At 38.3% G+C, this 26,655-nt stretch overlaps 4 protein-coding genes across 5 annotated transcripts; 1 reads left to right on the top strand and 3 right to left on the bottom strand.

The window, feature by feature from the left end:
• Positions 1-163: 163 nt before the first annotated feature.
• On the bottom strand, positions 164-5,531 carry pecr (peroxisomal trans-2-enoyl-CoA reductase). Its single transcript, XM_038306446.1, has 8 exons — positions 5,375-5,531; positions 4,373-4,506; positions 4,120-4,285; positions 2,618-2,699; positions 2,443-2,539; positions 2,244-2,354; positions 630-741; positions 164-515 (listed from the first exon to the last, which is right to left on the bottom strand). Exons 1-8 carry the CDS (start codon positions 5,484-5,486, stop codon positions 433-435), a joined length of 897 nt encoding a protein of 298 aa, XP_038162374.1. The 5' UTR covers positions 5,487-5,531; the 3' UTR covers positions 164-432.
• Positions 5,532-7,852: 2,321 nt separating this feature from the next.
• Positions 7,853-11,729, bottom strand: rpl37a (ribosomal protein L37a). The gene is made up of 4 exons (XM_038306458.1): positions 11,630-11,729; positions 10,874-11,002; positions 10,656-10,738; positions 7,853-8,000 (listed from the first exon to the last, which is right to left on the bottom strand). Exons 1-4 carry the CDS (start codon positions 11,630-11,632, stop codon positions 7,937-7,939), a joined length of 279 nt encoding a protein of 92 aa, XP_038162386.1. The 5' UTR covers positions 11,633-11,729; the 3' UTR covers positions 7,853-7,936.
• A 180-nt stretch (positions 11,730-11,909) lies between these two features.
• Positions 11,910-15,808, top strand: cfap410 (cilia and flagella associated protein 410). The gene is made up of 7 exons (XM_038306481.1): positions 11,910-12,132; positions 12,270-12,288; positions 12,386-12,432; positions 14,021-14,250; positions 14,921-15,071; positions 15,155-15,251; positions 15,325-15,808. The coding sequence occupies exons 1-7, from the start codon at positions 12,056-12,058 to the stop codon at positions 15,484-15,486; spliced, it is 783 nt and encodes a 260-aa protein (XP_038162409.1). The 5' UTR covers positions 11,910-12,055; the 3' UTR covers positions 15,487-15,808.
• Positions 14,753-26,345, bottom strand: orc2 (origin recognition complex, subunit 2). 2 transcript variants are annotated; one of them, XM_038306472.1, is made up of 17 exons: positions 26,218-26,345; positions 25,625-25,696; positions 23,501-23,653; positions 23,137-23,223; positions 22,966-23,046; positions 22,850-22,881; positions 22,698-22,755; positions 22,127-22,431; positions 21,925-22,034; positions 18,918-19,050; positions 18,731-18,827; positions 18,514-18,660; positions 18,259-18,430; positions 16,329-16,390; positions 16,106-16,224; positions 15,921-16,008; positions 14,753-15,426 (listed from the first exon to the last, which is right to left on the bottom strand). In XM_038306472.1, the coding sequence occupies exons 2-16, from the start codon at positions 25,692-25,694 to the stop codon at positions 15,925-15,927; spliced, it is 1,710 nt and encodes a 569-aa protein (XP_038162400.1). In that variant the 5' UTR covers positions 25,695-25,696; positions 26,218-26,345; the 3' UTR covers positions 14,753-15,426; positions 15,921-15,924. The 2 variants fall into 2 exon arrangements, with proteins under 2 accessions (XP_038162400.1, XP_038162399.1); XM_038306471.1 differs by having other exon boundaries at positions 22,698-22,758.
• Positions 26,346-26,655: the final 310 nt, after the last annotated feature.

The raw sequence follows: 26,655 nt of genomic DNA on the forward strand, positions 1-26,655 counted from the left end.
TGTGTGTCTGTGTCTGCAACCCTGACAAGGACTACCATGGATATGACTTAGAAATTAAAAACATACGTATACAGCAAATCTTCTCTGTCTCTGTTTTCTCTTTCTATACTTACTGAGACCTTAAAAATATAGAAATTGAGATTAAAACAAACAGACTGTCTATACTGTAAAACACTTTTAATCTGTGGTTTCCAGTTTTTAAGGCACTATTTTTGTTTTAGCAAAAAAGTACGGTGTTACTATTGAAATTAAAAACAGGTTAATATTTTATAGATTAAGTACATTATAAATCTTTGATTTATATCTCTCTAACTCCCTACTAATGATATACAAATTTGTACAGTTGTTTTTTTAATATACAATAAATCACATTCTATAGGTCGTATAGCTTTGCTATCTGCCCATTTGTTGTCATGCATGTTAAGGAATTTATTAAAGTTTGCTTTGTGGCTTGAGCAGTTCCTTCAGAGCGTCCAGATTTTCACCGTCTGGAGCTTCAGGCCATGAGCTGTGGTCTGCACAAAAACACACACAAATATCCAGCTTACTATAAAATACAGCATGTTGTTGAAAGCAACCTAAGAACGTTAAAGGGTAAAGTAAGGCTGTGGTAATAAATGGCAACATACCAGGTATCTCCCACAGGGAATGGTACAGACTCTGTCCTGCATCCACTTTCAGTGTGGCTCCAGAGATGTAGGAGGCTCCAGGAGACAGCAGGAAACAAACAGCGGAAGAAATCTGAGAGATGGAAAAATGGGTCCTTATGTACAGAAGCATATTGCATTCACCTGAAAAAAAAAGACTCGGTCTGTTTTTCTGAATGAACCAGATGTTGTTGTTTTTTACCAAAATCAATAAATAAAATCCAGTTAATTTGAATAATAATATTTTTTATAGAAATAAACAAACACAATGTAGATATAAAAATAATTGAACTTTATTGGTTTATTGGTTGGAGAAATTTGCCTCTGCATTTTCACCCTCCCAGTTCAGTTCAGTTCAGTTCAGTTCAGTTCAGTTCCTTTTATTTGTCCCAGTATGGGCAATTTCTGTGCAGTAGTAGTACACCTTTCACACACATGTTCACATTTCACTAATCACAGATAAAAAAAAAATGTGCACTTACATCGCACACAAGAAACACATAAAATATTTAAAAAGGTGGCTAAAAGAGAGAGAAAAATAAAAAGTAAATAAATATGTGCAGTGCAGGGGATGAATGAGAGCATAGGCCTATATGCATGCAACATATGGCTATCTGCTTTTCCTGGTAGAGATTAGCAGCTGAACAGCAAAGGGAATAAAGGAGTGTTTGTATCTGTTGGTCAGAACTGGTGGGTATTTAAAACGGGAACCAGAGGGTAGAAACTGGAATTCTTTATGTAGGGGATGGGTATAATTATCCAAAATGGACTCAGCCTTCCTGATTACCTGATCTTCATACAGTGGGGGAGCAGTGGGCTGCCACTGGGCTGCCATTGTTCAGTTTGTGGAAGTGGGGCTCAAACTCAGAACCTCAGGATTCCAATCCCTATGCCCTAACCACTAGGCCGACACTTAGAAAAAAAAACTAATTTTTTTTTTTTCTGAGGCAACAAGATAATGTAAAATAAGCACATAAATAAAAATGTTCTGTTTGTCTAAATGAATGTGCCATGAGTAGCACCCAGCGCACAGGTGTGTTCTCAAAGTCGAAAAAACTAATAGTGATCGCATCTAGTACATAACTACGAGAGAAGAGAATTTCCCAAAGCGTCAATCCTAAAAGAGAAGGAAAAATTAATTAAACTTAACAAATGGGAAACTTTGAAGCTGATCTAAAGGAAATGCTTATATTTCTTAGTACAGTAACAGGACGTTCATGATGAAATCCCAGCAGCACAAGAAAAACTGAATGTTTTTAATTTTTTTTGGTAAAAATGATCTTGCCAATTCAGAAAAACAGACCAATTTTTCATTTTTGCTTGGTGAAAAGAATAAACTTCCTTATTAAAAAATCTTTAAAGATCCTCTCATAATTTCATATCTTTGCAGACAATTTTTTTTTTTGCAGTATATTTTTTAACTAAAAACACAAGTCATGACAGATGTTCTAAACTGAAAAACCTGAATGATAAATTTTTTCCTCTCCAGAGTGGTTATATAGGTTAATTTATGCATGCCAACCATATTTTTGATAGATATCATCTGCAGACTACACGGTGTGTGTGTTTGTGTGTGTGTGTTGGGGTTGCACACACCTCCTCTGGCACTCCTAGTCTCTTAGCAGGGCTAAATGGAATAGACATCTTAAAGAGATGAGGTCCAAACTCCTTATAGTTCTCCATTGCAGTTTTGGAGAAGATTGTCCCCTTAAAAAAACAAACAAAAAAAAAACAATAAAAAATAAAAAGCACAGCTTCAAAAACTCAACACTGATCAGCTCATAACTTTACATACGGGAGCAACAGCGTTGACTCTGACTCCTGATGAAGCCCATTCAATGGCCAGGGTCTTGGTTAGGTTATCCACTGCTGCCCTCGCTGCACCTGTGTGGCTGGAAGTAACAGGAAACACCAGGATGTAATGTGAAGTTTATGATTGTTTATCAGTTGGTAATGGAACGCATCTTTACCCCATTCCAGGGAATCCTTTCCACATGTCCGCGATGATGTTGACGATCACACCTCCATGCTGCTTCATCCAGGCTGTGTAGACTGAATAATGGGACAGGTGCTAAGCTATGCAGAAAACTCAGTGCCTTATGCAGTCATTCATACAGCTGGAACTTTTCCACATTTTTTCCCGTCTTTTCCCTTTATTTTATTGGGGCTTCACGTGGCACGCTGTAGTGTTTATTGGACAAGGTGACAGAAAATTATTAATGAGCAAATTTTGTAATCGTAAAAACCTGAAAAGTGAAGGAACAAATTTCAATTAGATTGCTTTTACTAGAATATCCATAAGTAACAGTTAGTGCAAAGTATCTCTGGAGGAGCTGTAAAGATCCAGACTGAGATGAAAAACGTAAACACTAGACATTTATAAATTTCTCATCTTGGTGTGACAGAGAAACATGAGAAGACTGGGATTAATTTAGTTTAACCAACATTTTAACATTTCTGGTCAAGCTGTAAAATTCTACAGGTGGCAGTAACCTAACACTGCATGTCACCGTAAAAAAAACACAACTGTAAAACACGGTGGTGACTCCATCATGCTGAAATGATTTCTATTTTTCCCCAGCAGGGGACAGAGAAGCTATTTATGGACTTGGACACAGACTTGGACAGAGAAGCTGCCAGCAGGATAGGAATACTCCACTTGGGGAGCAGTGGGCTGCCACTGTGCAGCGCCTGGGAAGCAGTGTGGGGTTAAGGGCGTTAACCCCAGAGTGGCAGTCTGTGGGAGTGGGGCTTGAACTCAAAACCTCTGGGACCTGAATGAAATGCCCTAACCACTAGGCCACTACTCCCACAAAAAATGTTGCACAAAGATGGTTTTAGAGCAAATACGTTAGGGCACTACCTAATGGCAGTGCTCCAGGGCAGAGGTCTTCAACAGGGGGTCCATGGAAGTACTGCATGGGGGTCACGAAAGTTTTGGTTGATTATACTCTTTTTTTTTTTTTTTTTTTTATATTCCCCCCTGCAATTTTTTCCACTAATTAAAATGTCTTTAAATCCACATTAACATTAATTCAACACACTGTAGTAAGCAGATAAATGGAGGCAGATGTCTTTCGGTCATCAATGCTCACATTCAGCGGCACACAGGAGCTCTTTCAAGCTGGGCACCGTTTCATTCACAACACCTGTCCCATCAACCAGGAATCAGAATGAGAAATACTTTAATAATCCCAGGGAGAAATTACTTTCGTTACATTACTCCATCTGTAATAGAGTGGCTATAGAACCAGTTTGATATAACACAATTTCATACAATATATATAATTAGGGGGTCCCTGCTCCAATCTCACCATCAGTCTGGGGGTCCTTGGCCTGGAAAACGTTGAAGACCCCTGCTATAGGGGATCTCAATATAAATTATGCTTTTTAGAAATCTTAACCATTTATAGCCATAGCATTAGAAATTTAAACTGTTTAATTATTTATTGTTAGTGTCTGTCTGACTCACCCTCCTTGCAGCAGTAAAAGGTACCAGTCAGGTTGGTGTCTATCACAGCTTTCCAGCCTTTGGAGGTCATGTTCTCCACTGGGCTGCTGAACTGACCCCCTCCATTGTTCACCAGATAGTCTATCCTGCCATACTGCTTCAGCACCGATGACACAAGAGCCTTCACCTGCCACAGAGAGCATAAAGATATCTCAGTCCAACCAAAGCGCGCCCTCATGGACTGAGCAGATTCTTCCTGAACATGTTCTCTCACTTCATCCTCGCTGCGGATGTTGCAGGGCACTGGGGTGACACTTGCAGGGCTGTTGGTGGGGATCCTCTGTCTCATCTCCTGGGCTGCTGCCTCCAGCCTGTCTGCCTTCCTGCTGGAGATCACCACACTGCAGCCTGCAGACAGAGAAGCAGCATTAGGTCAGAATAACAGGGCTGGCAACTCTCACCCTTTGGGAGTGAGACTCACCCATCTCGGTGTCTTCACACACTCTCACTTCATATTACCAATTTCTCACATTAAAAAGGATCACATCCAGTGGTTTGTTTTCTCTTTAACTGTTGCTTTTTTTAGTCCCAGTTTTAGTTCATGTTTTGCTCACAAGTTAAATAATTATTGCTCTGCCTAGTTTAATAATCTCCCATTGGCATTTAGGAGTAATTAAACCAACACAAATGTTTCAATTCTTAAAGCTTTCAGGTTTGCCTCTCAAACCCATAGGAGCTCCACAAAAAGAAAAAGAACCATTGCATTTTATTTTTCAAAAGATCGGCAACCAAAAAGAAAAGACCAACCACATACATAGAGGATGTGCAGAACAACTTTGTTATCCTGGATTCATAGAGTAGAAACCACAAGGATGTTCCTCTTTTATTACTACTTGTCTTATTCATGTCCATTGAATATGTTTAAAAACTTTCCATCACCCCTTCCAAACAATCTCCTACCAGAGTGTTTGAATTCACAGCCAAAACTCTTCCTGTCTCCTTATTTTCACGGACTTTTCGAAGGATCCAGTCTAGGTAGACCGCGTCCTTGGAGGATGCAGCCCATATTTTCAAACAGAGCCAACAAGTCCTTCCACTACTGCAGACTGTTAAGCACTGCGCATGCTCAGTTTGGTTGTTAACGAATGTCAATATTGTCAATGATCACCTAAACATGCAGGCTATCTGTGCTGGAGTTCATAGCCCGACATGAGGGAATCTGTTTAAGGTTTTAGTAGTAAGAAAGTCCACTTTATCCGAACAGAACCAGTCTCACCCAGTTCCAGCAGCTCTGAAGAGATGGCTTTACCGATCCCGGTGCCTCCGCCGGTCACTATCGCTACTCTGTGGTTCAGCAAGCCCGGTCGGAACACACTGGAGGCCGCCATGCTGATTCCACCAGGAGTCAGTCAGATGGAGCAGGGACCGACAGCGCCCTCTTCAGGACATATCACGCACACACACACCATTTAAAGGCTCTTCTCAAAATGAAGTTCATTATTTTCCACAATCTAATGATAAAACTTGAACATTCATATATTTTAGATTAATTGCACACTAACTGAAATATTTCAGGTCTTTTATTGTGTTAATATGGATGATTTTGGCATACAGCTGATGAAAACCCAAAATTCCTTTTGGGAACTTTTAATTCCCAAAATATATGAATGTTCAAGTTTTATCATTACATTATGGAAAATAATGAAATTTATCACAATATGCTAATATTTTGAGAAGGACCTGTATTTCGTTTTGCAACCAGTAACTGAACTGTGTGAATAAAATCAGAGCAATTTTCTCATTTGGGACAAACAGAAAATATTGGTTTAATTTTGAAATATTCTAAATACATAAAAGATTTTAACTAAGAGTTAACTCTGACTTTTAATTGCGGGTTTTGTTTAGAAATGGACAGCAAGCCTGTCCCTAATACTGATTAAAGCTGTGGTATTGCGAAGATATTCATGCAGAGACAGATCTTTTATTTTAAATTAATCAGTGTTAACTCTGGTGGCAGGTTAACCGACCTCTGCTTTCAAGCATTGGATATAATAGCACAATGTTATTACAAATGTGTTATAAAAGTAATTAACCAATGTTTTATAGGCAATAGTGACTTCCTGAGAATAGCTGTTTATTTACTCCAACATCATCACCTTTGTAGTCACTGCACAACCTTTGCATTTCACCCATTCTTTAAGGACCAGTGGGCAGCTGAAAGCTGCTTCCTTTTTCACACCAGAATCACTCAACCCTGCAGCTGATCTTTCATTTATTGGCAAATACATTGCAGAAACATGAGAAGCTGAAATCATTTTGCTACTCCTCCAGGGATTTATGGAACCATCTAAGACAGGCATCCCCAAACTCGGTCCTCGAGGGCCGCCGTCCTGCAGGTTTTAGATGTTTCTCTACAGGACAGCGGCCCTCGAGGACCGAGTTTGGGGATGCCTGATCTAAGAGATTCAAGCAGGGCTTCTCAAACCTGTCTTCTTCACCACATGTGGTTTAACAACAGGAGGGAATTGAAAAGATTGTATTGTCCCTTTCCAGAAAAGTGCTTTTGTCAGAGTGTGTTTTCAGCTATTAGAGCTGCGTGGGACTGGAACTCTTCCTCAGACAGTCTGAACATCTGTGATTTTTGAATCAAATTGAAAAACAAAGATATGGTTCATAATCACATCTGTCATTACAGCAAGAACCTTCCTAATCCAATCCTGGGACCATCTGTTTCTTTTGCCATCAATATGAACCATTTACATGTAGTTTCCTTATTTGTTTATATTGATTGTATAGTTTTTACATTGCCTGAAAAACTGTAGTTTAGCAATTTTAACCTTAATCAGAAAACTTTTGTAGGTCTCAAACAGTGCTTAATCTAGGCACATGGCAAAATAGCCTGTTAGACAGTTCTGGTATATAAACATGTTAATTGCATGGTCACTAACAAATCCCACTTTATCAAGCTCAATTTCTATTGTTCTGGATTAATTCTTTAGTTACGTATCTCCTATGCATTAATAGCTTTAGTACCAATATTAAACCTCAATTAAAACCTGATTCTTTTCTAAGAAAACTTTTAGCACAATTTCTCTGTTGGTTCCACGTCATTTGAAAGCTTGCACCCATCACCTTTAGTATAACATATCCTCTCCAGAAAAATGATTTTGTCCACTGTCCAATCGCTAAAACCATCCTCTCATACTGAAACATAATTCCCTTTACTAGGTGTCCAATGGGTTTCTTTCGCCATCAAATCAAAGCTTCTCCGGTGAAATTTTAAATTAACAAATTCTACTGAATTTCATATCCTTACCCCCGAATCAAATCAAACACTAAAATCTATGGATAGTTAAACTGATGTGGTGTGAATTACTGTTCTACTTTAAAACCTTTATGTTTAGATAGATTGATGATCAAGCTCAAGGTTACCTCCCCAAACACCAGACGTCATTCAGACGTTTTTTTAAGGATAAATCTGGTCCCTCATAGTCTTAATAAGGTCCAGAAATAGTTGTTGAAAATTGGGCTGTTTGGTCAGTCTGGTTTTGTCCCACCGTTGTTGAAAATATCTGAAATTTACAGCTTTTCGCCTTTCAACAAAATCTAGACCTTGTTTGGACGTAAACCATCTCGTCCTTCCAAACTAACTCTGCTCGGTGGGTGGTGGCAGCTCTTCTTTCTAAGTGAGGCAGCGCTTGGAATGAAGCCCACTTTGCCAGCTTGAACACAAATATACAAAGACACATGACTCTCCAATCCAGACTTTTTATTTATTGATGTCCAGTTGGGCTGAAATAGAAAACAAAAGTCCCAAATCCACCAGCTGTGCACTGGTTTACAGGTCCTTGAGTTCCTTCAGTCTCCTGATTGCTGACTTGACTGTGACAGCAGACGTTGTGCTGCAAGAGACAAAGACAGATATCAAAAACATGGAATGCATTCAGATTACTCCTACTAGTTCATTTACTTATTCTTAAAAAAACACCAACTATATTTAAATGAAAAATATTTCAAAATCGATTAAATGTGTTCAGATTAGAAAAAAAAAAAACATGAATTGCAAGCTGTTGAAGATTCTCAGACATCCAGCTCAGTTACTCCAAAAAGTTAAAAACAAACCCTTGACATTTTTTTTTCCAAATATGAAGACGTTTCATCATGAAACGTCTTCCCTGGATGGGAAAAAAAATTTCAATTCCTACAGCTGTATTGTTTTGGTAGTTTTGTTAACAGATGTCTAAATAAGACCATTCCATACAAACCAAGGTTAGACTGGTTAGCTTATAAATACGTATTGGTCTATTTTTGCAACAGTTGATTTAAAATAGGGTTTAACATTAGACTTAGAAAATAACTTTACAACAGGCTATGCTTGATTTAGGTGATATATTGGTATAAACTGAAGTATTTGTTCCAGCTGTTAAGGGCAAATCACAGCAATATTTAGCCTCCAGGAATCGCTTGTTCTGTAGAAATGCCATCATTGAATCAGTGGCTCATTGTCTTTACTGTGTTAATACAGAACTGCGCTTGTTTCAGGAAACTGAAGTCCTCAGTTGTATACAGTGATGGATAACAAATCTGCTTTACTGCCTTTTACAAACTAGTTACTTTAGTAGTTATTGCAAGGTAACCCATTACTTAACACATTAGTCCCAACACTGGTCATAACATTTAATTTCTCTTGAGACTTCATGATTTTTTCAAGTTAAAATTTACCATTAAAAACAAAACTAAGCTGCATGATGTTTAACATGTTATCTCGACCAAATTCTGCTGATCAATTAATTATTCAGATTCAGGAATGTCAAACTAAAGCCCTCAAGCTAATATGCTGCATCTTATAGATACATCTTAAAACTATAGACTGATTTATTTGATCACTTGCTGCAGTGCACTAAAGCACATGCACTATGAACCATAAAGGTACAACAAAATGCAAACACAGAACTCAAAAGGACAACAGTTGTGTATAAATCCAAAGTTAAAATTTTTTGCTGCTGATCAAGGAACCAAAACTGCTGAGGGACATTCTCCTGCTGATGACGTAACCTGACAACGCCACAATAAGAAACTGAGTTGGGTTCGTTTCATAAGATTCAAATCTCTTTTGGGGTCTCAACTCTTTACCTATATTTGCCATCGTGTATAATTTCCTTTGATGACCTGAACATGCCAGAAGTAAAAATATAAAATCATTCTCAATCTTGAAGCCAAGTACTGTGCTCTAGGACAGACTGAGCTCTGCCATTTAACATGGTGACACAAAAAGTGTAATTACTTTCTTTTATAACATCTAGGGGATTGGGAAGACGAATGGAACTTCTTTTTGAAAATGACTTTTGAGATTTTAGACAAAAGAGTTACTCTACTTATCCAAAATGGACAATTGTTGACACGAAGTTAAGTGGTGTAGCTTAATTTGGGCAACTAACAGAGCTAAAAGAGCCCAGCCTGTTTTAGCTCTTAGAAAGAATTCTAATGTCAACAAGTACCCATGACTCAATAAAAAACACAGCAAAATCCTCTCCCATCTTAACTGTCAACAGGCTGCAGCTAGGCCACGAATTCCTCGTTTTCCAGCCACTTTTGTTGAAATTTGCGTTGTCCAATTCTCTAGATTTTTTTACGCCTACAGCTTCTTTTCCAAACATACAGCATTACGATCAACCGGAAGCAGTTGCGTGCAAGTACGCGGAACCAGTTATAGCTGATATATCTGGAGAAATTGTATTTAAAAATGTTTTTATTTTTAATAAAGCACTTTAAATGCCATGATATTCATATTTAATACATTTAAATGCCAATTAAGTCCTTACTCTAAAAAATTATAATTTAATAATTTTTAATGACCAGCGGAAACCCCGGCTACAGATGCTCATGACTCAAAATATGGACACTGCATCTTGTTTTGTTTTTTTATAATCATCGTCCAGACCAACCACTAAGTTCTACGCCATCAACGAAACATTCAGCCAATTATAGTGCAATGCCACTGTCATGCGTAGGGTCCATGCAGACCTGGTACCTACACCAGAAGACGCAAAGGAACAAATTTCTGAGACATGAATGGCACAGATAATTGATAAAAAAAAGGATTTAATGACGTTTATTTCTCAGAACACAAAACAAAAAAGATAAACCATTACATTTTAATTTAGTATGCTTTTTTTAATGCGGAGAAAAATGAATTTCGGACTTTAACCTGGATGCATTTTGTGCATGATCAAATGAGCTGATGGTATAGATCGTGCTACTGCTATGATTAGGCAGTAACAATGCCTGACTTAAGTCCTCAAGGCACTCGCTCACATAGGTTTTAAAAGTTTCTCCCTCAATGAAGAGAAACCATTAAAATCTCTAAGCCAGATCTAAACCTTTTAGAGATATAACAGAAATTGACTAAATGCTTTAGGGAGATAAACTAAGGCCAAGAAACACACAAACCACATTTTAATACCCATCTGAAAGAAAGGTCTGTATATTCAAAGGTTTCTTTATATTACTCTAAAAGATATACAAGCTGAGGGACATAAAAAAAAAGTACAACATACTTGTACGTCCAAGCGCCACCAGCCACAGTCTTTCTGCAGGACCCACAGTGCCAGATACCAACTGCCCTCCTCTTCATCTTGGTCTGAAAATAAAGAGATTAAAAAATGCTTTTAACTTCTCCCAGGGCTATACACTCACTTTGTCTCTTTTTCCATATTGGACCAATTATGGAGGAATTGCCAGTTCTAGTACAGACATGACTATCTCAAACACTTACCTTGCCACAGAAAGAGCAAGTGTATTTAGCATGCTGAGAGATTTCGATCTTCTTCACCATCTTCCTCAGCGACGCACCATAACGCGTGCCATATTTACCAACAATCCCCACCTTCTTGGTGCGCTTGGCCTGGGGACAATGAAACAGTGTGACCATTAAAGAACATATCAATCTTCAATGTCATCAGCAATGATTATACAACTTAATACACTCAAAAGCTTAATGTTGCAATCATGGCCGTTATTCTGAGAAAATTCAATGTACTTTGTATTTAATACTGATATCAGCAAGGTAAAGAAACAAAATCGTCTGCAAACCGAATGGAACCTGTAGAAGTTACATAGAATTACGACAGCCTCAATCCCCTCCCAACTACTCAACCATACCCACTTCAAGCACTAATTTTAGACACGTTAACACAATTGTGTACAGAAACTATAAAATTTTATCGTAAACGAATGTTAGACTTCAATAGGTTCTTTTATTATTTCCTAGCGTATGAAACTGAGCAAACGCTAAACCTAATGTAAGCTAGTCTGACCGGCTTCATTAGCAAAGCTAATGCGGCAGCCATTTTTGAGCTGACGGTTCTGTTAAATATAATTTTTTATCTTGATACAACAAACATAAGAACAAAATAACACTCTAGTCGGGCAAACATTGATCACACAAACCATTCATTGGGGGAAAAATATAACTTAAGGCTCAGGAATCGTAAGATTGATTCGGATTTTGCAAGGAGCAAGCTAGGCTCACCATCGTTTCAGTGGAGACGGAGGTCCAAAGAGGCAGAACGTAGTGCGCATGCACCGTTTACTCATTCTCTACTGAGGCATTATGGGACTTTGAGTTCTTCACAAACGATACATATAATTGTTTTTTTTAATATATATATACACGAGAAATTGAATTATTTAATAGTTACGTATGTATCTACTAGTGTACGGATTTTATAAAATTTTAAAAAGTAAATTTTCTCACAATTATTTATTTAATTAGCCGTAACTAAGGACGCGTTGTTAGATGTGCGCATGCGCATTAACCTTGAAGACGCCAGCTTTTCACCGTGCAGCTGAGTTATGTTGTTTGTACGCTGATGCTGTCAGGATGCAGCCTTTGTTGTTTGTTGATACAGATTTAATTATATATATTCCTAATTGTTAGGCTGTGTAGTTAGAGACCATGAAGCTAACACGGAAACTTGTGCTTGCTAAAGCTAAGGCCTCCGACTTGGAAAGCGTGAAGAAACTAAATTGCTGGTAAGAGCTAAAATCGATCACATCTCCCAATTAAGATGGATAATTTATCTGGTTGTTGGTTTACATGATAATAGACTTGTTGGTTAAGAACAGCTGTGTTCATGTTTGCTGACGCTGCTGTTCGTATTGTTTTGCAGGGGATGCAACTTGAATGACGTGAGTATTCAAAGCTGTGTGGTCTCTGTAAAATATTATTTTATTCACTTTTTAAAAACAAGTATATACAGAATTATTCATATTTTTTGTGTTTCAGATTTCAATCTTCTCTCAGATGCCAAGCATTGAAGTGTTGACTCTCAGGTTGGTAAAGTTAAAAGATATTTTCTTATTTTCCTCTCTGTTCCCCAGAGCTTTGGAGTCAGAGATATTATTGTAATATCATCCTAAATAAGCTTATATTTCCCTCTGCTGACTTTACACGAGGCTTAACGGAACTGATTGCTCTTATTTTAAAATACAGCTTTCCTTTGTCTGGTGCTAATTTAAATTCCACTTGGTAGTTTTTGCCTTTGCTGTTATGGTTTATAGCCCTGCCAATAAATAACATCCAAGCAGACTTATAAAGAGCCCAACCAAGCCAGTTGTATAGATAGGAAAAAAATGCAAATTTTTTCAAGTAAAACTTGTATAAACACCTGCATTTTGGCATTAGATTGCACTAAAATAATGTTTTATTCCAGTACTTGTCAAATGGTGCAATTTAAAATGATTATCTTATAATTCTAGTTTAAAACTCTGTAAGCTTTTAAAATCATTTAACCTTTTTGTTTTTGCTGTGTAGAATATTTCAGTTAGACAATCATCTTGCAGGCAGAAAGGTTTTATTGTTGAAGCTTGAAGATGTATAATATTCTGTAACCTCCCTAAACTTCCCTGGAAGGCTAATAGAAACAGAACGATAAAGAAAGTTTGATTGAAAGCTGAATCACTTTTTTTTTTAGTTTGTTTTATATTCTTTCTTGACCATACCTCTTGATGCTTTCAGCTTTAACATTTTCTGCATTTAGTAAAACAAAATCAAAATTTTCAGCCAGATCACTTTATATCTGATGGACAACGTGGTTCAAGATTGAGTGGGTTCATCTTAAACCTTTTCTTTAGTGATGCAATGCCAGGTAGATAAACTCAAGCTCTGCATGAACCCCTGAACAAGATAAACTGATAGAGATCAAACTTGTGTTTGATGTCATGCTGGTTTGTTAAAGTCATTTCTGTACAGTAGATTGTTCAAATGAAAATTAATTTGATTCTTAGATTTATAAAATTTTTTATAATGATTTTAAACATTAGAAACTGCTGTAAACTCATCAAGTGGAGGGAAAATATGAGAAAAACACCCTAATTGTCCATGTAAGCTAAGGCACAATGAGCTGAGGGTGTGCTCATGCGTTGTGGTCATTTTATGGACTGTCAGAGTACCATCCCTCTCTCCAAGCCAAGCAGACTATGCTGGTATTGTGAGCTGGAAGTATGCAGAGATATCAAGGGGAACTGTTAAAAACGGAAATGTACATATTTGTGGCCTTCAAAGTTACAAGTCAACCACTGTCATCCTTGCAATTTTTCACCCACAGCAGTTTTCTTGGTTGTGGGTCATCTGATGAAGGCTGAACCCTTCAAAACTAACGCTGTGTCTGTGTTGAAGTCTCTCATAAGTTCTTTCTGTAATTGTATTTATAAAAGCTAGCCAAGCAGCTCTATAAAATGCCTCTCATGCTGTTGATGCAAAAAAACATCAACAGCAACCTGTGGTTTTTAAAAAGCTCATTTTGTGAGATCCAGCTCCAAAGATAAGTACTTGATTAAAATAAAAAAAACATCTTGTCCCATCACATCCGTGGAAATGTTTAGTATGATTCCCAGACTAGTTTTCTCCATTTGTCTACAGTGTGAACAACATCTCATCTCTATCTCCCTTGGCCGGCTGCCTGTATCTGAGTGAACTCTACCTGAGGAGGAACGCCATTCCTACATTATCAGAGCTCTGCCATCTTCGCCCACTGCCTCGCCTCAGAGTCCTCTGGTTAGCTGAGAATCCCTGCTGTGGAACTGATGCCACACGTTATCGGCTCACTGTGTTGCGCTGCCTGCCTCGGCTCCAGAAGTTCGATAATCAAGGTGACGTTGGTTTGTTTTTGGGCGAAGGCCCTCTCTCATCTCCCTGTTGTTTTTGGATAGATGTGTACAGCTGCTGTATCTCCACCAGCTTTCCACATCTAGTTTTTGTTTTTTTTATACATGTCACAGAATTGTTGAAACTCAGACTGGTTGTAGAACAACTATTATGAGCAATTTTCAAGTTTTTGCTTTATATTTTTTGATTTTATGTTGGTCTGGGCTTTAACTAGGCCGTTGTAGGTCTGGTTGTAAGGTCATTATCCTGCTGGAAGTTAAGTAATTCACTTAGTTTTAGATTACTTGTCCCGTTTGTAGCTCCATACATCTTCATACCCACTCAGACAATCCATTAAAGGAAAGCCTCCCCGCAGCATGACGCCACCCTCTCCATGTTTCAAGCTATAATGCTTTTATGATGTAGCTTTTTCTAAAGACTGTTCTCCAATGCACCTCTGGGGCCTTCATAGAACTGGTTTTATGCTAAGATGTAATTACACACATGTGGGCACAACAAATGACTTCTTTTATTAGTTTCACAGATTTACAATACCAATACAGTTACATTGTCCCCTCCCAGATTTCTCACATTTTATTTCCATCTTTAAAGTGATAAAACAATTGCAGCGTCTGCGTGGGTTTATTGCTCACGCCTGGTGCTTTGTTTGTTCAGTTGTAACCGAAGATGAGCTAGCCCTGGCTCTTGTGCAAGGTGATGAGGTCAGCACACCTACCGGCAGCTTCCAGAACCCGCTTTCCAGCAATGGCCTTCCAGATGCAGACACAGAGAACGACCCCCTTAACTACAATATGGAGGAGACCAAGTAGGCTTTGAACTTTTCTCCAATGACAGTTTAACTTGATCAGACTGGGATGTTTCTGAAATATTTTTTTCTTTCCCTGTTAGCAAAATCAGAGAGGAGTTGGGAATGAAGCCCCTCTCAAGAGATAAGTTCTCCTCTCTTTCTTCTCCATCCACTTTGGAGAAACCCACGATGAGAAAGGTAGCTCCTGCATGCAGCATCCTCGTGAGACTTAAAACCGAAAGATTTATGCCAGTTTATGTTTTCCTTTCAGACCCATGTCCTCGATGCGGTTCTGCTTCTGTTGAGGGACCTGGATGAAGAGGAGCTCCAGGTTGTGCACACAGCCACACAGAACAGGCTGCAGACCTTCACACTGGATTCAGGAGACAATCAGAGATTGTCAGCTCAGAAAAATGCAGACATCCAACACTGAATAGATCTCCAGCATGCACCAAGAACGATTTTCCTTTTCTAACCTTTCCATATCTGACTCTATCTCAGGACTCTTAAAAAAAAATCCACATATTGTTTCCTGGTTCTTGCTTATATATATATGTATAGTTTCTAATTTAATTTCACTGCCACTTCTTATTTTTTATCTTCATTCTCACAGTTTACCACCCCTTTTAAGTTACTTTACTATTTCTGTCGTTTATCTGCATGCCAACACGCCTTGCAAGAACAAAAGAATGGATGTTTTATTCATTGTGTAAAGCTATTTTGAAATTAAAGACAAAAATCCAGCAATAATTTAACTCATTGTTCCTTTTACTGACTCAGATGAAATCTCCCAAAATGTGCACATCAGAATATAATGTGAATATCACATTATATGCCTTTCACCAGGAGTGGGTTAAAGATCATTACCCTTTCAGTCATCATCCTCATTCTCCAAGAAATCCATTAACGTTCCTGTTTCCACGGCAACAATCAGGTACTCTACTCCATCTGCCCCCTGATGTGAAGTAAAAAAGGCAGATGTTACAAAAAGGGACAAACATGGAGGCTTGAACAGAGTTTTTCCAAAGAGGTGAAACCCTAAAGCGAAGGACCTTTCGTGTCCGGATCAGTTTGTGGTCTCTGAACTCTGTCAGCTGAGTCCTCAACGTGAGATCAGAGTTCACCAGGAACGCCTCTCGACAGCGCTGGTAGAAGTCTTGGAAGGACAGGCCTGCATACAGAACAGAAAACGTCGTCCTCTTCACAATGATGTGGCAAGTTTAACCCAGCGAGTAAATTACTATTAAGTAATTCAGTTTTGGAAAGTGTGCGTACCTGAGTACGAGGGGTTGTCTTTGTTCTCCAGCTGGAATTTAACCAACAGTTTGAAGATCCCCCTGAAAAACGAAGGGAAAACAAACTCACTCATTATCAATCACAATTATCATTTTATTTTTTAGTTCAGGGTTTAAAGATGAGGCAAAAATGAATGAACTGGCAGAAAACCAAATAATTTATTGGCAGATTTCTGCAAAAAAAATAGTTAATTTGATTTTTCATTACTGAATCTTTCTGTCTTATTAATGGCAGCGTATCCGCCCATCCCTTGTTGGAAGATATAGTATTCTTCCTCTTAGGTTTAGGTTTCCTGGGAGAGATTCAGCCATGGATTTCCAAAAATGCTGAAATGATGTTTTTTCGGTGTTTGAAATCAATGTCAAGTTTCCAGCTCCAGTCTTGGAAATCTATTGTGCTGCAGCCTACAGACCAGAGGTCTGCAACCTGTGGCTCTTTAGACACTAAATAATGGCTCAAAAAACGATAAAGGCCAAGATAAATGTTTTTCAAATAATACTGGGTGCATTTTTATCCCTTTTCAAATGAATTGCATTGAAATTGTAAAATAAATCTCCAAGCATAACGGATATATTTTTGTTCTTTTTAGATAGGGAAATGTTTTTTTTCTCCCCTATAGGTAATTTTCCACAAATTTCAGTGACCCATTAAAATGTATTTATTCCCTTTTCACAATTTTTTCCCTAATTCTAAAATTTGAATTTGTGGTTATTTTATAAAGGATAAATCTGTGTTACATATTTATTAGATAAGATCTATCTTTTTTTTAAAAGATCATGTAATGTCTTCCTGCTCTTAAAGAGTTTTATTAGCTGAGCTGAAGTCAAAAATTGCTCCTGCGATTGTAAAGTTTGCAGACCCCTGGTATAGAGTGTCAGCCTGAGCAGAATAAAGACATTACAACAAATTAATTTTTAAGGACCAAACTTGCTGTGAAAGCATAAACAAGATGCATCCAGAGGACATAGGAAGGGAAGAAAGAAATCGTAAGTTTTCCTTTGGCTCTTTTTAATCAATCTCTCTCAGCATCCTGTTCTATGCCTTAATTAGGGGTCTAGTCCCATATAAGTTGGCGATCGTCCCCCCTTAATGGCCAGTACTTCAATTTTGCAGCATTAGTTTGCTGCTTTTCTCTTCTACTACTTTCTGTTTAATTGGCAGCAGCATTTATGAATTTGCAGAGGGTTTGTGTTTGCAGGGTGTTTCCACTTTGCTGCTCTTTGTTTTCTGTAACTGCAGCCTTTTTTCTCATTTGTAGTAATTTTTCTTTGCATGATTTTTCTTTTTCTTTTCTTTGCAATTCATGTTTTTTTTTTTGGCAGACCATAAAATTTGCTGTAAAATGATTTATTTACAACCCTGGACCCTAAAGCCCTTCTTCCAGAAGGCCTATAGGATGTGGAAGGAAGCAGATTTCTATTGAGCTTAAAAGTGTTGATTTCATCCTCTCTGACAACCTTAAAGCTGCATGAAGACTCTTGATCAATGACTTGTTCCTAAATAGGTTTTCAGTCAGATTAGACGCAATTGGAAACCAGCTGCACATATTTGTTTTAAGCTCCTGAAATACGATTGTGTTCAATAAATAATAATCAGCCTGTTGCTAGGAAACCAAACAGTTTAAAGGAGCTCCACCAATGCTGACTGGAAAGGTTGTCATATGAAAAACCAGTCACCATATCAGTGGTGTAGTGTGGCTTCTGCTACTATACAGGGGGAGGGGTGGATATGATGGCGACCTTAAATTCCTGTACTTTATTTTTTATTAAAGCACAAATGCAACTGAACCTCCCATTTTTTTGCTGCTGATGAGTGAATGTCAATGTCACCGTCACCAAACCGCTGAGGAAGTATTCAAATAATTTTCCAGACTTATTTTAGGAGGTGTTTGTCAGCCTGGCGGACTTACCTGGCATTGGGCGTCAGGCTGCGCAGCACATGTGTGAGGGAGGACAGAGCCAGAGCGCCCGTCTGCTGCACCAGCAGCGAGTTTTCATAAGACGTCTCCTCGGTGTAGGGTTGGAACGTCACACACTCCCACCACAGCCAGTTAAACTGGCTCTGCTTAAACTGGTCCCACACTGGAAACATCACAGGAACCACTTAGTGAAGAAGAGCAGTGACCAAGATCAGGGGTAATAACCAGAGTCCTCCAAGCTGCCACCTAATGGAGCGTTGATGTGGTCTATAGAGGCCACCAGGTGCAGGTTGGGTAGGGATGCCAGCTGCCCCAGAGCACTCTGGGTCTTCTCCCCTCGCAGCATTGGTCCATCTATGTTATAGATCAGCAGGTACACATGGAGATCTGGGCCTGTGGTGACACCAGGGGGAAACGTCAGGCAATTTCAACTTACTGGGGGGGGTTTAACATGCACTCTTACTGTCTTTGAGGGTCTGAGCGATGAACTGGATCTGATCGGAGGGGGTTCGGAAAGTTCCCTGGTGCTCCAGAACCTCACAAGTCAGAGCATTTAATATCTGACGAGAAAGCAAACAAATTTTCTTATTTAGTGGAAACTTCAAGGAGTTCATATTTAGTGCGTTTTCCTTCCCTTTCTGAATACGGACCGATTTGAGGGTGATGGAGGGGAAAAATCCGTTGATGACGAGGTGGACCTCATCGGACAGATAAGACACTCGGAAGTCTTCTAACAGAGCCTTCTTGCTGCCCAAACCGTAAACCAGCACGCTGAATCCCAACCTGCACACAGACACCCAAAGGCGTCTCATCACTCAGCTGCACCTTTTTCACATTGCATCATAACATCATTCAGGATTTTTGATGCGCACTTTAATGCAAGGATAATAATTTTTTTTTTTTACTGAACATGAAAATAAATCTTAAAAATGTCTGCCGTGTAGCATTTAGTTTCCCTGATTCAATACAATATAAACTAATGTTTTACTTTAATAACAGCTTTCATTTATCTGCAAATAGTCCCATCTATGGCTTTCAGTAAACATTGTTTTTATTCTAGGGGTGTCCCGTTACAACTCTTTTATTTCCCATACCATGCCGATATCGCAGCTTAGAACATTGGCTGATATCAATATTGACCCGATACTATATTGGCACGAATTATACCAGCTTTTATTACTCATTTTATGCTGTAGAATATAAGAAAAGGCTTCATCAAATAATGTTAGTAAAACAGGGACAAACAAAAGGTATGAATACAATTTACCCATGAAAAAAAACCAATGAGTTACAGAAACTGTTAAACTTTGGATTATTAATCCTCTTCAGAATACCTATTTTTTTAAATATATTGAGTGAAATATTCAGAAAAAAGGAACAAAGGAAAAAACAAACAGACTTCTGTAAGGGGCAGCAAGCCTGTAAAAACTCAGACCAATACCTGTGATTCATTCAGAACGGAAAAACCAATCAGATCCCTTCATCTGTGTCGCATATACGCTCATCAGCTTTGGCCGTTGCCATCCACAACACCCCTTCAATCTAAACCACAACTTGTAAGTTTAGTATTGCTGAACTTATTATGCTACATTGAAAGCTACAATAATAATAATATAGTTTACATGGTAAATGAGACATTAAGTACTAAGGTTTAAGTGAAAAACGTATTGAAAGAAGTGCCTGAGTCGGCTCCCCTCTGCTTTGCTGTGTTCTGCTGTGAGATAAGTGTTAATGTTTGCAGAAGAGGCCGTAGCTTTGAACGGAGGGGGGAGGGAAAGGGGAGTGCAGCTTTCAAATCTTCCTAGCTCTCCAACGTTACCAATCATAGCTTTGGCAGAATCAGAGTGTTTCTATCAACATGAAAAAAATGGGAGATTATAGATGCTGGCGGATAGAATCCAATATCAGTTTTTTTGGCTAATATTGGACCAAGATCTGATATAAATATCGGATTGAGACATCCCTATTTTATTCGGTAACGTATCCATCCAGAACAAATGCATGAAGAGAAAATCAGCACTTTAACAATACATTTGGATTTATCTTCCAGGATAGGATTTCATAATAGGATTAAGTTTACTTTAGCAAACTTCCGATTCATTAGAGATTTTCTTTCAACTGAAGCTGCTAAATCATATTTTTTTCCCATGATTTTATCCCATATAACATATTGTCTAATAAGTTGGTCCAATACTCACTTTACTACAATAAAACCATTAGAAACATTATATAAACAAGCATTAAAAATACTGGATAAAAAACCATACCATTACCACCACTGTAGTATTCTGAGGAAATATCAGTTACTTACCTGGAACAATCTTATCAAATTTAAAAACATCTGTTTAATTTATAAAATCAGACATGGTTTAGCACCACCTCCACTATGTGACTTTGTACAGTTCAGATCCAGTGAGATTAGGGTAGCCAGAGGGGCAGTGAGGGAAGACTGCATCGTCCCCCGGAGAAAAACAGCCTTTGGTCAGGCTGTCTTCTCCGTAAGAGCATCTCAGCAATGGAACACAGAGCCAGAAAACATCAGAGACTCTTTGTCATTCTCTTCATTCAAAAAGAATGCAAAAAAAAAATGGCTTGTAGAGAGCCCAATTTGTGGGCACTAAGGTTTTCTGTGTGTATTTAAATAATTTTACAATAAATTTTTAATCATTTTACATGAATTTTATTTCTTAACCATAATGTTTTTTATGTAATTGGTATTGTAATTTAATCTTGTGATTTTATACTTGTGTTTATTTTTAAGGTTGCCTTTTTAATATCTGGCTGGGGGACTACGGATGAAAATTAGCACTCCTTAGCTAACTCGGGTATATTTACATTGTTTTAATGTTGATTAATGTACACTGTCCCCTTTCAAATAAACAATAAATGAAATGAAATGAAAATGAAAGCAAAAACACAAGTGGACTCTATTTAATTATTGTTTATACTTGTATAATCTTACTCATAAATGTATATAATTAATAACTGAATTTGATGGTTTTAATTTAGCAAAACATGAAAAATGTTTAAAGCGATAGTTCGGTATTTTTGACATGAATCTGTATGGCATCCCCATCACCAGCGGCATGCAATCACACTGACTTACCCCTGGCAACGTCCTGTGAGCAGAGTTATCGTCCAGTTTTGGTCAAGCCGAAAGTAGTCCGACAGGTTTTTAGAGCCAGCAAAATAAAACGTTTCTCTTCCCAAAACATTATGTGTTCAAAAGAGTGATATTTTCGCATCCCAAAAACATTGTAGTGGAAAAAGTCACACGTCGTTATCAATTGGTCCTATTTTCTCTCTGTTCGTATCAGTGCGCGCCGTCATTCAGACAGCGAGCCCAACAACAGCCATGTCTCCCTCCGCGAGGGAGACATGGCAAAAATATCGCTCTTTTGAACACATAATGTTTTGGGAAGAGAAACGTTTTATTTCGCTGGCTCTAAAAACCTGTCGGACTACTTTCGGCTTGACCAAAACTGGACGATAACTCTGCTCACAGGACGCTGCCAGGGGTAAGTCAGTGTGATTGCATGCCGCTGGTGATGCCATACAGATTCATGTCAAAAATACCGAACTATCCCTTTAAGCTGCATGTTTCTAAGCTGATGCTTAACCCTGGAGAAACTTTTGATGAACCAGAGCCGTACTTACTGTAACTGTAACATCCATTTGGTAAAGTGCTTCCTGTGTTTGTTGTGCAGCTCCTGGATCTCCTTTGAGTAACAAGATGGCTTCCCTTCTAAAAGACGGGCCAACGTCTCCTGTCAAAAACAACAGATGTTTAGCCTTATATTTTAGCCGAATTCAGACACATTTGCCAAGTTTTTATTAAGACTGACAGTTATCAACTAACCCTGTCTAGTTTAGGGGTGTGCAGCCGCTCCAGGGTCCGGTCAGACGTCAGCACTTTGGAGCTGCCGTGAGCCTCGAAATATTCCTCGATCATGGTGGGCTGGTTAGCCGGTTCTGGAGCGTTCTTGCTCTTCTTTGCTGGGGTTTTGTAGAGGGCTGCGGATAAACCTTTGCTGGGGGTTTTCTGGTTCTCCTTGTCCTCTTTATTCACCTTCTGCTTTTCCTTTAGCCCATCCTCTTCCTCCTCCTCTTCCTCAGAGTCAGAAGGTGAGAGCTCACTGTCGCTGTCCGACCGAAGACTCGGCGCTGGAAATATACAGAACCTTTCATACAGTGCTTCATCAACGATTCATATACTTTTAATTTTCCTCATTTACAGCCAGAATAGTCAGTGTGTTTTATTGGGATTTAATGCGATACAGCTGTAAGTGGTGAATAATTAAGAAGTTAAGAGAAAATATTTGTTTTGTTTGAAACTATTTCAATCATAGGTCACCTAGTGAGGTTTTGTAAAGGCTGCTAAAATAGAGGCCAATCCTAAAGAATGTCTGTGTTCTTTATGTTACACTTACCTGTTAGCCTCTTCCTGAGCCTATGCGGTGTTGTGGAGACAAACTGGACCTTCTTGCTCTGCTTTCAGAACCACAACGCAGAGCCGATTATGAGAGCAAAAAAAATCTCAGAGCAATTTTAAAATGACTTTTGTTGCTTTTGGGTGTCCTACCTTCTGTGGGGTCCTACTTTCAGTTTTCTTCTCTAAACAGAAAGAAAACAAATGTCTTAAAATAAAAACATCCAATAAAAAGACTTATTGTGAACATTCAAGCGTCTCAAACTCACGCCGGCCTGTTCGTTTGGGGGTGCAGGGTTCGGCCGCTTGGAAGCTTACAGTTTTCCCAGGGGTCCGAGCAAGCTCGCTCGCTGCGTCAACAAACAGGACAAATAAGCGTCCAGGGGGAAATTAATCCAGCTGAAGAACAACACAGCTGTAGAAACGGCAGCAGCTCTCACCTGTGTTGGCCATGCTGTTGCCACGCTTGACCTTCTGGAAGGTGAAAATGGAGGAACCCGCCAGTCTGGACAAACCATCCTCATCGTCTGCAAAGCCAAGAAAATAACTGCAGTGCAGCATCTTTTCTCTTCTACTGATCATTAAGGATAATCCAGAAAGTACTAAAAACTTTAATCAAACAAATCTAATCCAGTATTTTAAACTTTTCACCATCAAATACATTCAAGATTATATAAATGCATAACAGTTATCTATTTCTTAATTTATTTTGATGATTATGGCTACCAGCTAAGGAAAGACCCACGAACTAAAAAATAAGAAACATTTTAAAGGGAAAAAATGTCAAGTTCCTGCAATGATTACCTTCAGCATTATCCGTTCCTAAAGACTGGATGTAATCCTGCTGATCAAAGACTCCGTTTTCCTCCTGATCTCCATCTCCTCTGCATCCTTTTTGTCCTGGTGGGCTCTTAAACTTCACCATCCTCTGCACTGCGCCGGCGCTGCCCTGCACGCCTTGTTAAAGCATGACAAAAACAAAATCAGAGGCAGAACGTCTTAGAAGAAACAATGGGTGTTTATACTTCTTATACATAGTTCATACATTCTAAATAGAATCAGACACTGTGCCATTTCAGAATCCTTATTCATTTCAGTCTAAGGTGTGTTAGGTTCATTTTTTTGGATCAACCAAGTATGTCTTAGTTTCAAGCTGGTAGCTCTTCTTTGGAGTTGAATCTGGGGTCTTTTGTATTTTATTATTCCATATAACTTAATTTAAATCACCAGTACCTAGGGTTGTCACGATACTAAACATTTCAACTCGATACCGATACTAAGGAAAATATTCGATACTCGATAACATTTTCAATACCACAAGGATAAAAACAAAGACTCCAAAATTCTACAGAAATATTTTCATTAATAAATAAAATACAATAAATAAATACAATAAAGGTTGTATGCTGTGCACAATATTAAGCAAGCTTGATAAAAAACTTATAAAATTAAAATTAAGTGTTCCTTCCTTTGCACACATAACAATGACAAACCAGTTAAGAAACAAAAATAATTCTCAGAAGCTGCACCTCTTACAAAAAAAGTCTGAAACTGAAAAGTGCACAGAATTATTCAATCACACAGTGTTCTGAAAGTGCATTGTCCTCTATTCTGCACTTTAGATGAATGACTGCTTAGGTGCCACTGGTGGTAGCACTGTATCGATACTTTTGAAAATAAGTATTGTATCCGGATACAACATTTCAGTATTGAAAGCTTTTGGATCTCCCAAGTGACATGATGCATATGGGATGGTGCTAGGCGGGCGGGCGGGCAGGCAGGCAGGCATCAATCTATCTATACATGCATACATCTATCATGCTTATTTGCAGTTTCTTTCTAACCTAAATGACATGCTGCTGTCATTTTTGCACATCTCTGGTGTTGCTATTTTTCTCCACATATCCATTGCCGTAAAAATGTCCACAGCTGTATACTATTTATTCTCCAGATGCACAGTATTTATATTCTAAAAACACTGTACAGTACAGTATCCCATTTGTTTATTTTCTTAACACTTCATAGGGCAAGTTACTATTTTTGATTACTTGCCTTACTAAAGGAGTTCCCCCATCCCTAAGCAAGGTCTAGAAGCAATAGATCTATATCCAACCACTTAGCAAAGATGCTGCTACCTAGCTGTACATTTTATTTTGGCATTTGGCCAATTAGATGAGCCCTTGAATGATATATTACCAACTGGAAATTAAGTTTAAAAGCAAAAGTTAACAATTCAAGAGAAAAAAAGATAAAAAACTAATTGAAAAGTTAAAAAGTAGAGTTAAAAAGTTAATAAGCCAAGTTAACAATTATATTTAGGTATATAAACTAAAAAATTCAAGTGCCAGTATCCGCATCAATGTATTCCTTTCACTCTTAGTTGTTTTTGATGAATTTCTTATAGAAGAACTTTTGTTATTTTCATTATATATTAGGGTAGGTTGGCGTTTCCTGTTATTACATTGACATTCATTTTTGCCATCAAAATATCCATGTTTTTTAATGTAAAAAGATAATAAGGTCTGATCTTGGATTCCATTAACACTATTGGCTGAAATTTTTTGATTTTCAAAGGTATTTCACTGAGTTCCCTATAAAGGCTTAACCCTGTCACTTATTCTGTTATTTTTTAAATACATTTTATAAGGTCCACTTTTGCTATAATCTTTTGCTGCTGCTGTAAAACTACAATTTCCCCCCATTGTGGGACAATAAATGGATTCTTTTATTCCATTTCCATTCTATTCTAATCTGTGGTGAACATCAGTGTGAAATTGGATGCCTTTTGTTTCAGATTAGAAATTTGTAAAATTATATTTTCCTGATTACATACTCATTATTAAACTTCGGGCTCAAATTAAAATTAAAAAGCCTGAAATATATACTTTTTCACAAGGATAATGAGACAGGAAAAGTAGAGCTGCTCACCCTCCTGTTTTTCCACGATATGCTCCAGAACATCTCCATCCCCGACGAATTTCACTTCCAGCACACTCATCCCTTAGGATGGAAACAATGGTAAATGGTAAATGGCATGTACTTATATAGCGCCTTTATTCAAGTTAGGAGACTTGACCAAAGCGCTTTACACTACATTCATTCACCCATTCACACACACACTCACACACTGATGGTGGCAAGCTACATTGTAGCCACAGCTGCCCTGGGGCTCACTGACAGAAGCGAGGCTGCCGTACACTGGCGCCACCGGGCCCTCTGACCACCATCAGTAGACAATGCGGGTGAAGTGTCTTGCCCAAGGACACAACGACAATGAAAGTCGGAGTCGGGGCTTGAACCGTCAACCCTTCGATTACAGGGCAAACTCCTACATCCAACGCCACTGTCGCCCCAACAACAACAATATTATAAAGAGCAGGTCGGTGAGGTCTGCTTAGCTGCTGATATAAGGTTTCTACTATCTCACTAATAAAAGAGGACAGAGTAGTTCTGGTTATTGCAGCTGCGTCATGGACAGCAACACCACCTAAAGATGAGACGTAGAAACAAACACAACTTACTTATGAATAAAAAGACGCGAACAGGTTTGAACTAAAGAAAAAAAGGGAACAGAAAACTTAAAAACATGTTGTGCTACGATGTGACAAGTTTCCGCGCCATCCTGAAGATTTTAAACCACGTGACGAGTGAAAGGTCAGGAAGTGACCAATCAAAACGCTGGATTTGCTTAAAACTACATTTCCCAGGTTGCACTTCTAACCTGACTTTTTATATTCCCCCGAACATCTATCTCAAAAGGCGGAAGAGGATTAGGGCCACTAAAAAAATAAAATTTAACTGATTTTTTTTTAATTTTATTTCAGTTTAATATGGAAAAAATTTCAGAATTCTGACTTTAATCTCAGAATTCTGAATTTAATCTCAGATTTCTGACCGAATTTTGACAGATAAACATGTTAGAATCAAGCCGTAGCCATGTCTGTTTAAGAGACTAAACT

The sequence above is a fragment of the Cyprinodon tularosa genome, unplaced genomic scaffold, assembly GCF_016077235.1.
Source record: "Cyprinodon tularosa strain WSP-4 unplaced genomic scaffold, ASM1607723v1 ctg1154, whole genome shotgun sequence".
NCBI lineage: Eukaryota > Metazoa > Chordata > Actinopteri > Cyprinodontiformes > Cyprinodontidae > Cyprinodon > Cyprinodon tularosa.

Excerpts from the sequence above, each read along its gene's own strand:
- pecr (XM_038306446.1), bottom strand. The coding sequence starts at position 5,486 with ATGGCGGCCTCCAGTGTGTTCCGACCGGGCTTGCTGAACCACAGAGTA. Across the intron at positions 4,286-4,372 it reads ACATCCGCAGCGAGGATGAA|GTGAAGGCTCTTGTGTCATC; the intron begins GTGAGAGAACAT and ends TCTCTGTGGCAG. Across the intron at positions 2,540-2,617 it reads AAAGGATTCCCTGGAATGGG|CCACACAGGTGCAGCGAGGG; the intron begins GTAAAGATGCGT and ends TGTTACTTCCAG.
- rpl37a (XM_038306458.1), bottom strand. Across the intron at positions 10,739-10,873 it reads CTTGCTCTTTCTGTGGCAAG|ACCAAGATGAAGAGGAGGGC; the intron begins GTAAGTGTTTGA and ends CTTTATTTTCAG. Across the intron at positions 8,001-10,655 it reads GGTGGCGCTTGGACGTACAA|CACAACGTCTGCTGTCACAG; the intron begins GTATGTTGTACT and ends TGTCTCTTGCAG.
- cfap410 (XM_038306481.1), top strand. The coding sequence starts at position 12,056 with ATGAAGCTAACACGGAAACTTGTGCTTGCTAAAGCTAAGGCCTCCGAC. Across the intron at positions 12,433-14,020 it reads ATTGAAGTGTTGACTCTCAG|TGTGAACAACATCTCATCTC; the intron begins GTTGGTAAAGTT and ends ATTTGTCTACAG. Across the intron at positions 15,252-15,324 it reads AGAAACCCACGATGAGAAAG|ACCCATGTCCTCGATGCGGT; the intron begins GTAGCTCCTGCA and ends TTTTCCTTTCAG.
- orc2 (XM_038306471.1), bottom strand. The coding sequence starts at position 25,694 with ATGAGTGTGCTGGAAGTGAAATTCGTCGGGGATGGAGATGTTCTGGAG. Across the intron at positions 23,047-23,136 it reads CAACAGCATGGCCAACACAG|CGAGCGAGCTTGCTCGGACC; the intron begins GTGAGAGCTGCT and ends TTGTTGACGCAG. Across the intron at positions 16,009-16,105 it reads AACTGATCCGGACACGAAAG|GGGGCAGATGGAGTAGAGTA; the intron begins GTCCTTCGCTTT and ends ACTTCACATCAG.